The following is a 17,228-nucleotide window of genomic DNA, read 5'->3' on the forward strand; positions in this document are numbered from 1 at the left end:
GGAGCTCAAGGAATTTGGAGGAAATAAATAGAAAAAAGAGTGTAAAGGGGCCTCACGTAAAGCAGGGCTGGTCAGTACACCTGTCTGGCTGAGCCTTGCAACTGAACACTGCAGTTTGTCCTATCCTCTTATTTTTGTTAAGTCTTTGAACTCTCAGTGTTGTGTCTTAATCTGACTGAATCTGAATGAAGGAAGGTCTGTAAATCTATGGCTGGAGAAGGCATTCATGCTTTTCACTTTCTTCACCTCACTTAGGTGTTGTATTTTTAAACCAAAGTGTTATAAGTAAATTATCAGTGGTAAAACTTCCTGTAAGAAAAGTTATCAGTGGGGTAAATTTATCTTATTAAAAAAAAAATTGTCCCCAGTATGTAACCTTTTTTATTTGGTAGTTTAGTAACTAAGGAGTTTTTCTTCATTGGAAATTACATTGTAAAAAACAATAAAAAAGCAGAAGTTTGAGCAGTTACATTTATGATGTTGTTTCATCTGACACCAGGACACTATTTCATTATTTAAATTCATCAGTTCTATTTAGAGTTTGACTTACCATTTGTACAGAGAAGTGAATTCAATCACTGAACTCTCATACTACTTTGGAAAGCAGAAAGTAATTTTCACATTCTATATGGAAAAGGAAAGACAGATGACTTTTTATTTGTTCACCTTCAAAAAGGACTTGCTGGCTGAGGATTTCTTCAAAAGAAAATCAGTCTTTATGCTTTGTTCTTGAAGAAATTTAATTAGGTTTATTGTAGAATTGATGTTTTGGGGTCTTTCATATGAGTGGACAACTATAATCACAAAAGCAGAGAGCCTGTATTATATAGAAGGTCTTTCCTGACTGTTTAAAGTGAAGTATTTTGTACTATTTTGAGTAGGAGGGATACTGTTGTTCAAGGTGTGCTAGTTCCAAGAAAATGGAGGTAATATGTTCACTTCTTCCCCCCCCCACCCCCCCCTTAAATGCAGCTGTATGTGTATGAAACTGGATGGGGCGGATAATCACAGCTTCAAACAGCAGTAACAATTTTAGTGTGATGTGGGCTTGATATTTCACTTTGGATTCTTGCGTTGAATTATATCCTTGCACTGTAATGTGTTACCATGTATCTTTACAGAATTGTAAATCGGTGAACTGTAAGTTTTTCTTCTTTATAGCTCTTTTTGCCCTTGTCTCTGTGCTTCTGAACTGTTAAACTTAACCCAGAGAAATAAAATAATCAGTATTTGGATTACAGTAGTAAATACTTGCAGTTTCGTATCAGTCACTGGCTATGCTTTATTCGTATCTGCTTATCCTAGCACAGAATATTGGATTAGATGGTACTTAATACTTGACATTGTGTCTTTTGTGGGAGTGTGCAAAAGATGCTTAGCAACCTCTAAGTGCAACAGATCAGAATTTGTCAGTGCGGGAAAATATTTGAGAGGAAGAGGAGCATCTATTTCATGGAAATACATCAATTTTTATTTCTGTAGGAAAACTAGTTTTATTTTTTCTCTTAGTAAGCCTTCAGTGATTTTTGCTCTTTGAACAGTCATTCAAAACAATAGAGAATCTAAACTTTTAAGTTTAAATGATAGCAAGATTTAGGAATGTATATGCTGGATACAGTGGAGTATTTCTTTTGAAGGCACAGTAAGTGTACAAACAAGCATATATTCTAATTCAGTCTAACATATCTGTTGTCTTCAAGTTTGGGGAATGTTTCACTATGAATTTACACATGACAGTCATCCCCTTTTGACTGCATTCCTGTAGTTTTTACATTATACTAGTCTGTCAATTGTAGCAGACTGCTATTTTTCACTTTGTCAAAGCTATCTAGGAACAATTTATTTATGTTTATATCTTTATTTAAAAAAAAAAAAAAAAAAAAAAAAGGGGGGGGAATTTTATCAGCATCTTTGTTCAGTTCCCAGATTAGCAAATTGGCTTAGTGTCATTATTGCTGACTACCACATAGAATTATAGCTAAGAGGAAGGTGGAATATATATATATTTTTTTACTTTTTGAGAGCTGGGGAAATTTAATTACTGCTTCAGATATTGAGAAACAAAGAAGGCAAACATTTAAATTCTTTCGGAAGTCTCCAAACTCCTTTCAGTTCAAACTTCAGAGTTTGAACTTAAGAAGTTAATGCCTTAGAAAAATGCACTTTCTGCTCAAGGATCTTTGCTAGCTTTATTAAAGACAAAGTGTTGCGTACCTTAATGTATAGTTAAAAATAATATATTAGGATGCAATGTTCTGCAACTATTTATCTGCTTAAAAAGCTGTAATTTTGCCCTGAACTGTAAGTTTCAGTAAATGCCAGCATAATAAATAACCAAAGGAAAAGCACTCCATCTTCTTGATTAAAACTGATTAGGATGAAATTTGCAAATGTTTGAGGTTCTGAACAAATAGCTGAGTTAATACAGCATGTTTGACAAGTTCTCAGGAAAGTTAACCAGCTACCATACCAAGACAGAGTAACTACACTCTCAGTGTATGACACAAAACAATAGGCATTCTTCTTTAATGTGAAATGGAAAATAGAGTTTTGTTTTATGCCATCTGTGAATACTGTCCTGTACTGGACTGTTTTGTACTGTCATATTTGTCTTGTTTTGAATTTGATTTTATGGGTCATAAATACAAATAAAACTATGTTATGAATGTTTACCCTCAAAAGAGCACATTTCACATTCTCTATATACTTTCTAATTACCTTGTGAGTGTGGCCTTGCAGAAAATACTTTGTTTGCATATCTTGGGCAAAGTTAAAGCTAAATAGCTTACAGGTTAATGTGCTTTTAGAACTTGGAGAACTCATTGCATCTTGAGAAGACAGTGAAAACAAGTCTTTTATAAAAGATTTTATTCTTTATAAAGTCATTTTACAAAGAAAATCATTGGAAGTTTGACGTGCCTGTCGAGTACTTTAGAAAATGTTTTGTTGTTTCCTGACTCACAGACCTGTGCTTAATCACACATTTTGTTTTCATTTACTTTTGTTAATTATTTGTAAGGTGGGCCACGTGCCAGTTCTGCTTCTTTAACTCTGGAAGAATTACAGAGATGATAGCAGAAAAGATTTGTCCATACGATCGTTCATTGCAACTAAAATATCTGTGTACCAATAACTTATATAATGCTTCTTATTCATTCTAATGCTTTCATATTTTACAGATTATTGCTCAGTTGTAACACTTGTGGACCAATCAAATGAGAAGTTAACATGCACTCTTTTCAATGGAAATCTAGAATCTCTACCAAAAATTTACAAAAACGGAGATATTGTTAGATTTCATAGAGTAAAGGTAGGTACTGGGAATTTTGTTCTGTTTTTAATGTGCTTGGTTTTTTTTTGTTTGTTTGGTTGGTTTGGTTTTGTTGTTGTTGTTGTTGTTGTTGTTTTGTTTTCAGTGAAAGAATTGTAGAAAGAATTTAGTTCTTCATATCTTCAAATTCACATATGGAAGTAGAGGAGAAAACAATTAGTTGATAAAACTGAGCTGTGGTTATGGTTTGGGCCAATACAAAATGAACCATCATATTCTTAGAACAGCAACAACAACAAAAAACAACCCAGTGTTCTACTGGTGGTTATGTCAACCCCTGAATAACATCTTCAGTTTTGAGACTTACTTGTTCATGCATATTGTAAATAACTAAATAGAGACAGAAGCTAGCTAACCTGTTCCTGTTTAACGTGAAGCTTCTTTAAAGGCTTCTTCATGTATAATTAAAGTAGAATTAAGCTATAATTAGGTTTTGATGCTTGTGTTGCTTATCAGTACCCGATGTGTTGTCAGTCTTGGAAGTTCATTGATTTTTTCAGACAGGAAAGTCTAATGCTTAATTTCAAATTCTGTCTGAATCCTGTAGGATAAGCATTACAAATGTACTGGCTTCTGAAATTCAGTGGAGGTAGAAACATGTTTCTTGCATCTGAAGTGAAACTGTGCTTTTTGTGTGTGTGCACAAAAAAAAAGAAGAGAGTAGAAAAGGCTGCTTTAAAGAATTGAAAAACTGCATGGGCAGTAGTTAAATAAAGGGTTATTTTTGAGTCATGGGAAGTACAGGTTAAAAAGTCCACTTTCATAGAGGTGTTAGGTATGCATCGCTGTTATGCAAGTCCAACAGTGTTTCAGCTCAACTACTGATAAAGCATGAACAGGAAAACATTATTGTTCACCTGATTTGGGAACAGATTTTTGGGCGTTGATCTGAAATACTTCTTATCTGATTAATCATTCTTCAGGACTGTGTCAGTATTTCAGTTATGTTCCAAAGTCTGTTAATGTTCCCCACACACTGCATTTTTGATCGCAGCTGAGCTGGTTTAGGTGGTTTCCAGCCCACACACTTCCAGCTGCCCACAATCCATGTCCCCTCAGATGCACAAGCTTAACAGTCTGTCTGATTACATACAAACTTAAAATGATCTAGAGTCAGTTTAAATAGTTACAATTTTCTGGACAAGCATGTTTTGACTATCTGAGAAAACAGTAACTTTGCAAGCTTTTTTCTCCAATCTGAGCAGGTAAAAAGCTGCTGTAGGAGCCTATTGACAGCTGCTTGGAGATGTGGGAGTAGGGTGACCTCTTCTTCCCTTTCAGCAACAGCCAGCTCAGGATGTATGATCGCTGTGTAACAATGTTTTCAATAAAAGAACATGAACAACAACAAAAAACTCTAATTAGAGTTCTGAGTGTGATGTCTGCAATTCCTCATTCACTGTCTTCTCATTCTGTCTTCAAGCCTTTTCACCCTCTCGTAAGCTTGCCAGATGGAAAGCATTTGAGAGTAGCAGAGGCTCTAGCCTGTCACAACTATGTTTACCAGTGAAGACAAATATACATATTCTTTACAGTGTCTATCCATACTTCTATGTCCCAGAAATCCTTTGAAAAACTTCCAGGGAATTGACATTGATAGCAAACTCATATTAAAAATGACTACCCTGGGCTACTTCATAGTAGCAAAAGTGTTGACAAAGTCCTAGAGGAGATTCTGTTGGTCACACAGAATCACAGAATGATCCAGGTTGGAAGGGTCGTGAAGCTCCAATGAGAATAATTCTATTTGTTCAGTATTTGTTTAAGAGAATGAATATTCTAATTGTCTTGGTAACTGGGATGAATGATTGTCCACTTTAATTACATTTCTGTTAATATTTCCTGAAATACATTTTTATGATTACTAATGATGATGTTTCGTGAATTATAATGCTTAGTGAATTATAGTACCGTATTTGGGCCTTCAGCCATAATCAATACGCTGACAGTGTGGGGATCTTTTTTGCCTCCTACCATAATAGCTAGGCCTGCAGACTTTCTAGTTCCCCTTAATATTTTGGCAAAGAAGGAATTATTTCAAGTCTGTTTCTTCTTTTTTCTTCTTCACTGTGGATGCTCTTAATAAATTAGACTTAATGCTTACTGCTTGAGCTGCTAAATAGAGGGAACGGTCATCCAGCTGCTACTAACTGAATCTGTATGGTTTTATCCCCACTTGACTTTGAGTTTTGGCTTGTTTCTGCATTCTTAGTATTAGACAAACCCTGTTATGATGATAGAATTGTTCATTTCCTCATCGACTTTTCTCTCATATTCCTTATCATCTCTGAATGATTCTTGAACCAGAATTTATTTCCATGCTCCTTGTGAAGTGAATTGCAGTTTTATTTCTATTTCAGTGTTTGGAGATTGGAGAGCAGTGAGATTGAAATAAAGCAGGATTCACCTTAGGTGTTAATCTTGTTCAGCTTATTATCCTTCAGTTATTTAGTAGAGTCACTGGGCATTTTCTGTTGACTTTTTCCAGGACACACAGCATTATTGATCACTTTGCATTTTTGAAACACTGTATTCATTGACATCTAATACAGTGGTGAGTGCATACTTCTACTGCTCAGACCCTGTGTAATTGTAACTCAAGTTGAATTCTTGGCATATGAACACCGATGAACTTAATGAGATGACTTCTTGTTATAAACTTTTCTTACTTCACTTCCTCAGTGTAACACAACCTGTAATAATTGTGATTAAAAAGATGAAAATCTTAACTCTCTGACCTATTTCATAATATTGTTACTATTATCTTTTCATACTTTGACTTTTGTACCTATGTTGCAGTTAGTGCAACAAATGAAATGGGAGTCTTAAAGATGACGGCTTCTTCATTATACATTACCGTTGGCTTATCAGTCATGCACTGCACAGGAGGATGTGCTGTAGAAATGTATGTAGTGGAATGGAGTATCATAAAATAATTACATCATGAACTGAATTGTGTTTACACATGCAGCAACTGTGTCATTCCAGCGCTTTGGAATGCTTCTGGTTTACAGTTTTAGTGTTCTGACTTCAAAGTTAGTTGGAGTAAAGCAGCAATTAAAAAAAAAATCCTCTCAATCAAATGCATATCCAGCTGTTCAGATTCACAATATAAACACATTGCTCCTTTGAGCAAAAGTACTTTAATAGCTGTGATACATGTGACTAGACCATCTGTATAGGTCAGTCAGTTCAATAGAATAAGATCTGTTTTTCTAGTGAGTTTCAAGGCTGTTTGTCAGGAGTGGAGTGATACTTGGCAATCTGATTATCAGACATAAGAAGCTTGCTTCCATAAATACAGCAGAATCAATCACAAATCTTTTCTAATATCCCTCCTAGTTAAATCCTATCTCTGTTCTTGAGCATCACTTTCTTTAAGCCTAGTAATACTTAAGAAAACATTTTTTCCATTATATTGCTAACCCTGGTCTTTAAATCAGAATCACAGAATCACAAGGTTGGAAGGGACCTACAATATCATCTCGTCTAACCATCCTCCCCTTACCATACCTACAGCAAACCACTAAACCATATCTCCTAGCTCCTTATCCAGACCCCTCTTGAACACTGCCAGGGGTGGCAACTCTACCACCTCGCTGGGCAGCCATTCCAGTGCCTGACCAATCTCTGAGAGAAAAAGTTCCTTCGTATGTCCAGTCTAAACCTCATCTGATACAACTTGTGGCCATTTCCTTGGGTCCTGTTTGTTGCCTGGGAGAAGAGGCCAAGCCCCTCCCCATCTCAGCCTCCCTTCAGGAATTTGTAGAGTGCACTGAGGTCTCCCCGGAGCCTCCTCTTCTCCGGGCTAAACAATCCCAGCTCCCTGAGCCGTTTCTCATAAGACTTGTGCTCCAGACCCCCCATGAGTTTTGTTGCCCTTCTCTGGACGTGTTTCAGGGCTTCGATGTCTTGTAGTGAGGAGCCCAAAAATGAACACAGTACTTGAGATGCAGCCTCACCAGAGCTGAGTACAGAGGTATGATTACCTCTCTGCTCACCGTTATTTCCAGGAGCACTCACCTCTGCACTTGGCAAGTGATTTCCTTGTTTCAGTGTATTCTCTCTTTCAGTTTAGTCAAGATTTTCTCATTAACATTGGTTCCTTCGCTTCCTACCTGGTACACTATGGAAAGTACTGAGAGACCAGTGCAGAATTATATGCGCACTCTTCGTTCCTTGGCAGCTCTGACCATAGCTGTCAAGTTGTAAAGCATAACAAGAGAGGAAAACAAGTTCATGTCCTATAATAAATAACATCAAGAAATATTAAGTCTATACAATTATAGTCTTCTTCCATAATTCGAAGTTCTTAGAATTTTACATGTTTTCTGAAATTTTTGTTCGGAGCTGTTTTAGATCAAGTTACCAATTCTGTCTAAATACCTAAAGATATTTCCAAAATACAGTAATTTATTACTTTATCCAAATTTTCTTAAATATATTGTGCCACATTCTCTGTATAATATTTCTAAAACAGCATCATAATACCTGCTGGTTTTTAAATGATAACCAAAGCAGAAGTTATTTAATCTGGTTTAAGTGTGTATTTTTTTTACATACAGTTTTTGTGTACAGCATGTTTTTTGAACTGGTAAATGAAGTGTGCAATGTATTTTTGATTGTTTCCTTTAATTTGTGTTTAATTACTACAGAAATTTCATCTCATATTTTGAGCACAGAAGTTCACACAAATAATAGAAGATAAGTTATAATTAATGGTGATGGTATCTCTGTATTTTTCGTACTTTCATTAAAATTTATTCTGCTTCCATGTGACTTCTTAACTTTTCGTAGGAAGATGTCTGCAGTTTTTCTAACTCATTTTCTTGTTGTTTTATTTAAACATGTTGAAACTAGATTAATTCATACGAGCACACTCATTATTTATTGTCTTACTTCAAATTGCTTCTTTAGTTCATTGCTGCCTCTTTCTCAGTGCAGATGAAGGTTCATGTATACTAGGAGTGCAGCATTAAAATATAAGGAAATGTATTCAGCATACCATATTATCCAAACTTGTTTAGACTGTGATGACAATACTTGATGTGAGAAAACTTGAAAAAGTGTAAGAAAATACTGAAAATTTGTTTGACTCTTTCACTAACAGGGCATGTTTTTCATTTTCAAATTAGTGACAACTTTCAGACTTTTACAATGAAATTTATCTCTGGATCTAACGGAAAGTTAAGGTGCAGACTCTAGCATATCTGGCATATTTCCAAGCAATATATTATTAAATCAGTAACATTTTTAAAATATAATTAGTTTTTTGGGTTTGTCTGTAGTACCTTGAGCTAGCAGCTCGTCTCACAAATGACATATTCAAAAACCTGGATGCTATTTTGATCAGCTAATTTTAATTTTATGAGAATGGGTGTCATGGTTTTGTAATGTTGCTGTCAATATTCCACATCATAACATCATGTGCAGTTTGGATCATTAAAAGGTTCATACTACAGTCCCGTGGGTCAAAACAACTGGTTGAAAATCAAGGTTTGAGATTTCTGGATGGTAAAAGATTTTGAGAGTTGTGAGTGAAATAGTCTGCACTGTTGCTGATTCTAGTCTGCCTCTTAAAATAATTTTTGATGTTAGAACTTCCTTCTTATATACTTTGCTTACGTGCCAGTGTTAATTTACCTTTTTATTTTCTCTTCTGCTTGCACCAAGAATGAAATGTTTAATGATCCCTTATTTATGCTCATGAGCATAAGCATACTTCAGTGAAGTACAACCATTTTTTTCACGTTTTCTTGTAGATTAGAGAATACAATGGACAAATGCAAGGAATTACCAGTGCAGGATTTGCATCCTTGACATTTGATGGAACTGTAGGAGCTCCAGTAGTTCCTCGAGCCTCTAGCAAAGTGTACACTTTCATAGATGAAGAACAGAAAACAGTAGAAGAGTTACGTATTTGGGCAGCCAGTAATCTTTCTGTCCCCGGACCAGAAGCAAAATTGTCTGATGTTAAGCCAATGATGTTCTTTGACCTCACTTGTCAACTGGTAGGGAAGGCAAAAGTGGATGGGTCATCTTTTCTTCTAAAGGTAGGTTTATTTTCTTTAAGTAATTTATTATATTATTATGTGGATTCTTATGTAGAGATTAGGGAAATGTATGATTCTGTACTTTTATTTTTTTTTAAGACAAAACAGGAATCTCAATTCTTCTTTATCTAATGTATTTCTTTTAAAAATTTTTTAAGATGGCATTGGTATGGATGGTAAGTGCTACAAACATTTCTATTGTAAAATTTCCTAAAGTTGAGAAACAGTTTTGAATTTTAACCTTGTTTTCTACTCAGTAGCAATTATTGCTCATTTTTCTAGATTACAGTATGTAACTAATTCAGTACACGGTACTCTCTACAGATCTAGGTAGCTTCTTTTAGTTACACATAAACACTTTGGGGGATCACTGCTTAATGAAAGTACAGAATTTGAAGTGCCACACAACAGGAAAGTACTTTCCCAAGGACTGATCTTTCACATCAGCTAAATATAAACTAGCTCTCCCTATTTTCCTGGTTTAGATCCCTATGCATCAATTTGATGTTATTCTGAAAACACCTCTGTATTTTCAATTTAAGTTATTGTTTAAACTGTGGGCATTGAAGAGCATGCTACAAAGTTATAAAATGGAAAATAAAAATATACCTTCTGTATTAAACCATTCTGATACAATATTTTTAGTAACAAGTTGCCGTTTTCTCTTATTAAAGGAGGAAATACTCTTATGTGTTACACAGAAACAAATCTTTAGTGTCATTCTGTAACATGCTTTACAACTGTTACAAATTTTTCCATTTAACTGTCTCTTACAAAATCATGGTCAAATGGCTCGCAATGAAATTTGAGAACTTTCTGGCCTAGTTCTCATTCATTAGTGTGTGTTCAGCATTGAAAGGACTTCTGGAAGGAAAAGCATGAGCACTTTCTTAAGTAACTATTATTTATATGTCCTCTTTTTTTGCATTGTAAGTTTTGAAGTCTATTTTGCTAATTATGCATAGTAAGAAGATGAACTTGTCAGGGCGGAGCTGTGTGGATTCAGGATAGTAAAGTCTAAATTAAATCTCCTAGTACTAGATCAGTTTTTCTCATACCGATTCCTCTGTCATCCTTTTTTTTTTTTTAGCACTTTAAAATATTAAGTTCTTAAATTTGTATTAAAATACACCAAACAAGCTAAAAAAAAGATAGATTAATATTCACGTGCTTTTGCTAATTTCAAACAGGCCAACATCCTTTCCGTACATATAAAACATTGCTAATACTGTAAGAGGAGCCTTTTTATAAATATTATAGGCCAAAGTCTGATTATTTTGTTGATTCACTAAACAAAGAAACAAAGCACAACAAGCTCAGATCAATCAATCACTAAATATCGTAGATTATTAACTTTCTGTTCTTAGGTTTTATAATGATGTACATTTACCGTGTCATTCCGTGATACAGTTATTTTCATGGTTGTTAATACAGTGAAGTATAATGACAACTTTAAGCTCCAGTAACTAGTATGATTGCTTCAAACATAACTAAAATGATTTTTGGTGATTTTTATACATCACCTATAGCATAAATTTTAATATTACACTTAATAAATTATTCTATATAAGCACGTCTCCTTAAGCTGACATGGCATGAAGACTGTGTTGCTTGTCTTGTGAAGGCAAGCTTGAATTGTAAAGAGGCAGTTATTTATTTCTGAGAGTTTTATTTTCAAATCAGAGGAGACTTCACACTGGAAGGGCTGCTGTCATTTATCCACTTCATAAGGGTTTTATTACTGTTCTTCCCTATGTTATGTCATACAATTAGTATATTCTGCTGACAGAACTTAATGAATCAGGAAAGTAGGGTACATGATTCCTCTCTGGTTTCAGCATCTTGTAACATGGCGATCACATGTCATCACTGACTATTCCATAATTCCTGTTCATGACTAGTGATGAAACTATTTGTTGTTTCTTATCCAGAGTTTGTGTGATTATTGCTGGAAAGAATGAAGGCGTGAGGATAGCTGTTTATGACTGATTATGACTGTGATACTAGCAGATTGAGAGCAATTAATAGAATGTCATGGCTCCTGCATTTTCATCTACAATTTAAGTAGAATGAAGCTGGTAAGCTCCTGAAGCAGCTGTGCTCTTGTACAAATTTAAAATAGTAAATAAATAAAAACACATTAAAACACATAATTTTCCAAAGAACTTTCTTTTCTTATAAAGAATGCTTACTGTCTTAGAAATTCTTCTGAAATACAGCCTGACATCAGCCCCACTAGTTTGTCCTCTTGCAAAGGACATTATAAGCTTTAACCTGACAGAGCGCATGCACATTATTTCAGTCAGTTTGTAAGATCCATCTTACAAGTGTGGAACTCCCAATATATCCCAAGTAAAGCCAGTTTGAAAAACAGTAGGAAACTAAGCGTCTAACTTATGCCTGTAGCACTAAATGTATGTTTATCTATCTAAGTTCTGGAAAAGCTTGGCTAATTCCAGCAAAGGACAGCATTTCATTCAAAGGAGGTTTTAAATGTTTCATAACAGGACTTTTTTTTTTGTTTGCTTGCTTGTTTCAATCTGTGGGAGCATGTGCAGGCTCATTATTTGAGTCCTTCAGAATACACTATGGTCTTATTCAGGAACATAAATTTGATGTTATGGGTCATTTTAACTGTAAATAATTTTCCTTTTTATCTCTTGAGTTGGAATGAGCATTTCAGTCATAAGTTGTTCTCCATGCATATACACATGGCTTTGCTCCTTCTTAGATCTTTTACTTTGTGTTCTTTGATTCATAGCAGTTAAACATTCAGAAAGGGGTAGAAACCCTTTAAAAATTGACCTTTGGTGTATTTACCCATCCTTGTTCTTCTTCCAACCCCTCCTGGAGGGCATAACTCATTGGTATCATGAGCTTATTTTCTGTTGGACTAATATGTATAATTTCCTATGCACTAATATTTTGAGTGTTTTGTAATAGTTGGTTTTCACTGTAGGTTTGGGATGGCACAAAATGCCCCTACCCAACATGGAAGGTACCTGTGGAAGAAAAAGAACTGGAAGGAGACAAAGCTCTTCTTCATCGTCTGCGAAATGTAACAGTGGATGTTTTAGCCTATGACAACCACGTGCAACTGGCAAAATCACTAAAGGTAATTTACAATTCATTGTTTTTGGCTCTCAATTTGTGGTCTATTTTCTGCCTGGAACTCACTTCAGAGAATGTATCCATGCAGTTCTGCTTTTAATTAGTCTCAAATGTTGCTCTTTATTGTTCAGTGTATTTCTCATGTCTTTTATTGGAATATAGAACTCCTTCAACATGAGTAAAACAGCCTCATTACCCTAAAATTGCCATGAAGGAAATTCTTCCAATTAAGCAGGTCTCTCCAGACATTATAATGTCATACATACTTTGTATGTAGTACATTCTGAAAATGCATTCTGTTCTTCAGAATTATGTTTAAATGATATAAACAAGGGTTGAACTTACAGTTCCACTAAAGGCCTGTAATTCTGAATAAAAGATTTTATTTGTTCTATAAAGTTCTGCAACTTGCAGTACTGTCTTCATTTAGTGGGTCAGTAATGTTGATTATGCTGAGGTAGAGAAAACAACATAATTAAACATTTGATCTTCAGCAATACTGCCATCTTGCTTCTAAATACAGCAAATTAGCCGAAAATACATCTTTAATTTTATGTCTTGTTTTCTGTACCCAAGCATAGTTTTAAAAACAGCGTTTGCTGCAAAATAAAGGTATGTGGTAGGTGTTTCTTGGGCAGGGGCTATCAACATGAAATCAATTTGACGTATAGTGGTCAATCATAAGTAAATAACAGACAGCAAAATAGCTTGCATTTGTGTAATAAAGAGTAAGAAAAATTACTCACAGTAGTAATTTGTAATCTGGGCATTACCTACAGGTCATCTTCCAGATTTTTTCTTTTGTTAACTGCTTTCATTTACATTATATATAAATGCCTATTTTCCAGTGAAGCGGTATGTTTTGCAGAGGAGATCATTTAAAAAGTTAAGACTGGAGGGGGTCTGAGCTGTAGTGACCATTCCATGGTTGAATTCATGATTTTGAGGACTCAGTCAGAGACTCCCTCATGAGGCAGAATGTATACAAGTCTGGGTCTGAATAGCATATATCCCCGGGGTTCTGAAGGAACTGTCACTAAGCAGCCTGATCTAATGGGTTGCAACTCTGCTTATAGCTGGATTTTGGAGCTCTATGATCCTTAAGGTCCCTTCCAAGCTAAACCATTCTACAAAAATAGAGGAGGAAAATGGCAATACTTAGCGTTACAAATTTTAAATATTATATTCAGGAATTCCTGTTGATTATGTGCAACATGGGAGTTTTTTATCAATTTTTTATTCCCCCCCCCATCTTACATGTTCTTCCTTAACTATGAAGTATCCCTGCTTCTGTTGGATATTCCATAGTGTAGCTGAGGCTTTGCTGTGAAAGGAAACTGTTAGGAGCCTGACTTGACCCACTCAGCAGCACAGGCTCTGTTTTTCTCCACAGCTATGGTACTTTTACTCATGTAAACCATGGAAGTTTTAAGATATTCATGTTTTGTTGGTTTTTTGTTTGTTTGTTTTCACTCATTAGTGGATTGTCCTCATAGTGTTACTGAAGAAAAAAAAAATAATGATACCCTAATAACTAAACTTCAGAAAGATCTACTGAGTTCAGGTTACAATTTTGGCAATTAATCTTATTTCACAGAAAAATCTAAAGACAAATTGCTGAACTGGCTCATAAAATTGAATACAGTAAAATGTTTATTTTTAAATACTAGTGAAAATCATATGGTATTGCAAGAAAGTGTAACTAAAGTACTCTTTTAACTGTGTATTATTTTATTTCATTCACAGTTTTGTTATACGAAGATTTTTAGAAAATCATTTTTGTGCACTCTTAAACTGGTAGGAATTTACTGCATCCATGTCCACGTTCTGAGTGTGAACACAAGAATAGTGTGGACAGGAACTGCGTACTGAGTGTTTTGCCAGTTTATTGTTTCAGAAACAATAAAATTGCTCTGTTTTCAAGTCATCTCTTCTGCATTTGAATGTAACTTAGAATTGCCTTTTTATTGCGTGTTGTTGAGGAACTGTTAGGTTACACTCCCATGTTGTACCATTTGCAGTGACAGTTGCGCTTCTGAAATGAAGTTTTATGTAGCAACAATACACTTTATGCAGTTTTTCAGACTGCAGAAGGGCAGAAAAAAAAACAATCAATCTGAATTATTTGTTCTTACATTAAAATTGTATCTGTAGGTTACACGCTCAGACAAGAACATTGTAAATAACCAATGCACAGAGTAGAAAACTGGTTTATATATTACAGTCAGTTGATAGTAAATCCTAGAGCACAGTGTCAGAAAGCAATCATTTGTTAAAGTCTCTTTAAAGGTATGCTACAGTTGATACTGCAAGTAGACTTTTTATCACCTGTTACTGGCCTCCCTTCAGGCTAATAAAAGTTGTGACTTTTCAGCATTTGCTGCCTTAGCAAAACACAGACAAAAATTTCAGAATTCTCACCTCTCTGAAATAGATTATTTCCTGGGCAAAAAGGACATTAATAGAGCTACAGCTAAGCAGAGATAATGGTGTTTGCTGCTTTTTCCAGGCCCTCTCCTGTGCACTTATAGTGCATGAGGCTTTCCCACTTTTCTAGGATCCTCCCTGTAGGTCTTACTTCATTATTCTTCTGTCTTTTTTATTCCTGTATTTCCAGAAATTCTCAGGATTCATGCAGTCTTTACTATATACACTACTGAAAAATTAGATCTGTGACATGTACTTCTCCACTGGTGGTATTTTCCTAGATAACTTATCTAGTGGATGGCAACCCTGCCCATTGCTCAGGGGTTGGAGCTAGGTGATCATTAAGGTCCTTTCCATCCAAACCGTTATATGATTCTGTGATACTGAGTGTCACAATGAGTGTCAGAGATCCATCCATCAATGCGCAGTAGGAGTCTAGTTGTCCACAGCTGGTTAGAGATTTCCTGCATGCACAGTCATTCATTCAGTAATATGTGGTACTAAGCATTCCTCTCAAGGGTTACTATTGCTAATTTTGTTTTACCACACATTTTCTGGTTAGCATAATAAAAATAAGCATTCATAAAGGTCCTGGTCTTTATAATTTCATGACAGTATTTAATGTTCTATATGTTTAGATGCAGACTTTCTGCTGTTCCTCCAGCTGCATAGAATCTCGAGTCTTTTTTGATGGTGCTTTGGACTAAAAAGTCTTATTTGCTTTTCTAGTGACAGAGTCACGTTTCTAACCTGTGACTTAAAGGTGCGTAGCTGTGATGTATAATCAACAAATATACAGAGTGATGTGGTTAGGCTGTTATGTACAGATCATACAGCTAGAAATCACGTTAGTTATCACATTGGAAAGGAATAATTGAAAATAAATGAAAATGCTCACCCGTGTCCTGGGCTCACAGAAAAAACTCAACAAAGGAGCAATCTCCAGAGAGAGATCCCTCTTCAGTGGCAGTCAGATCTTAAATAGGGTCTAGGAGAGGTGCAGCCAGGCTCCACCCCTTCAGATCACACGGCTGAATTGCCTTCACCTGTGTTCCCATGGCTGACTCAGTACTTGCCTCAGGTGATGAATCAGAGGTTCAGGTTGCATTCAGCAGCTCCCATACACGCGATATCTAGCTTGTATTTTTCAGGCCTGGGTGGCATTCCTGTGACCTGTCTGTGGTATTTTCTTTACTTCTGTCTTTGTACTCAAAAAGAACAACAAGAAAAAAAAAAAAAGACAACCCGGATTCTCCAGAAATTTCACAGTCCTTTGTATGGATTTAAGTTGGTGGTATTCCTTGGATGTGAAGGGCTGCATCCAATTACAGTGTGTGTGCTTCCTGTCATCTGCAAGAAGTGCACAATTAGTGAAATTGAACTGCTGATAGGATGAAATGATCACAAAGAAGTAATCTTGAGTATCTGCCATAAAACATGTATAAAAATCAGTTCAGATGAAATTATGCGATTCCTATGTGTGAAGACAAGCTCTGGATGTACACTTGTAACAAAGCATCAACAGTAAGCTGCCATGACAAAATCACTTTCCAGAAATCACCAGTGCTCCATGTAAATGCAGTTATTTGTTTTGAAGAAATAGCAAGAATTTGCTATGCTAAAAAGCTTTATGCTTTTTTTTTAAAGTTGAGTAGTTACAGGGAACTCTGTATGCAACTTGTTTTTTAATTTTCCTTAGCTTTGATACCTATTTTTAAAGTAGTTGTGTTTGAATTGTCCTGCAAATAGGATATCATTACTGCTATATTTTGTGCTACTGCCAGATTTTTTTCTTACTGTTTTAGTTTCATTTGAAATACATTTTCTCTGAAGTAGGCAGGTAGTTCATAAATAGAATTGCTGTCAGGTCAAATAATTTGAGTTCCTTTTGTACTAGATTTTAGTGATGACTCTGTAAATCATAGATTTTGCTTTAATTTAGATTATAATTTGATCTCAGACAAGTATGCAGCATACTCTGTGATCTGCAGGCATTCAGTAAACAACAGACATGCAGTAATGTTTTATCTGTAATACCCTCAACAGTTGCTTGCTGTTGTTAAAGGTAAGCAATGCTGCCCCCTCAAGGAGTTTATGGAAAACACAGGTCTGTCAGATCCATTACTTGATGTTTGCATTTAGACCTTCCTGACTTTTTCAGTATTTGACAATGCTGACTATAATGTATCTTTGTAATACAGTTGTGAGCAATATTAAAATACATAAAAATGCCTTCAGAAGTGATTTAATGAAATATGGATGGAGAAAGTAATATTTCTGTATTGATAGTGCATCTTGGGAAGCTA

At 35.3% G+C, this 17,228-nt stretch overlaps 1 protein-coding gene across 9 annotated transcripts in view; it reads left to right on the top strand.

Moving 5' to 3' along the window:
• Positions 1–17,228, top strand: part of POT1 (protection of telomeres 1) — a 61,294-nt gene that overhangs the window by 23,255 nt on the left and 20,811 nt on the right. For 8 of the 9 annotated variants that reach the window (XR_014936514.1, XM_085521811.1, XM_015853230.3 and 5 more), the window contains 3 exons: positions 3,180–3,310; positions 9,094–9,384; positions 12,344–12,499. Coding sequence is in view for 8 of the 9 variants with exons in the window: in XM_085521811.1 (XP_085377937.1) it covers positions 3,180–3,310; positions 9,094–9,384; positions 12,344–12,499 (578 nt within the window). In the remaining variant the exon portion in view is untranslated. Of the gene's footprint in view, positions 1–3,179; positions 3,311–9,093; positions 9,385–11,341; positions 11,463–12,343; positions 12,500–17,228 lie in introns of those variants that run through there. The other variant, XM_085522192.1, reaches the window with a different exon arrangement.

Source organism: Coturnix japonica, chromosome 1 (genome assembly GCF_054131305.1).
Source record: "Coturnix japonica strain WE chromosome 1, WE-NBRP24, whole genome shotgun sequence".
NCBI classification, from domain to species: domain Eukaryota; kingdom Metazoa; phylum Chordata; class Aves; order Galliformes; family Phasianidae; genus Coturnix; species Coturnix japonica.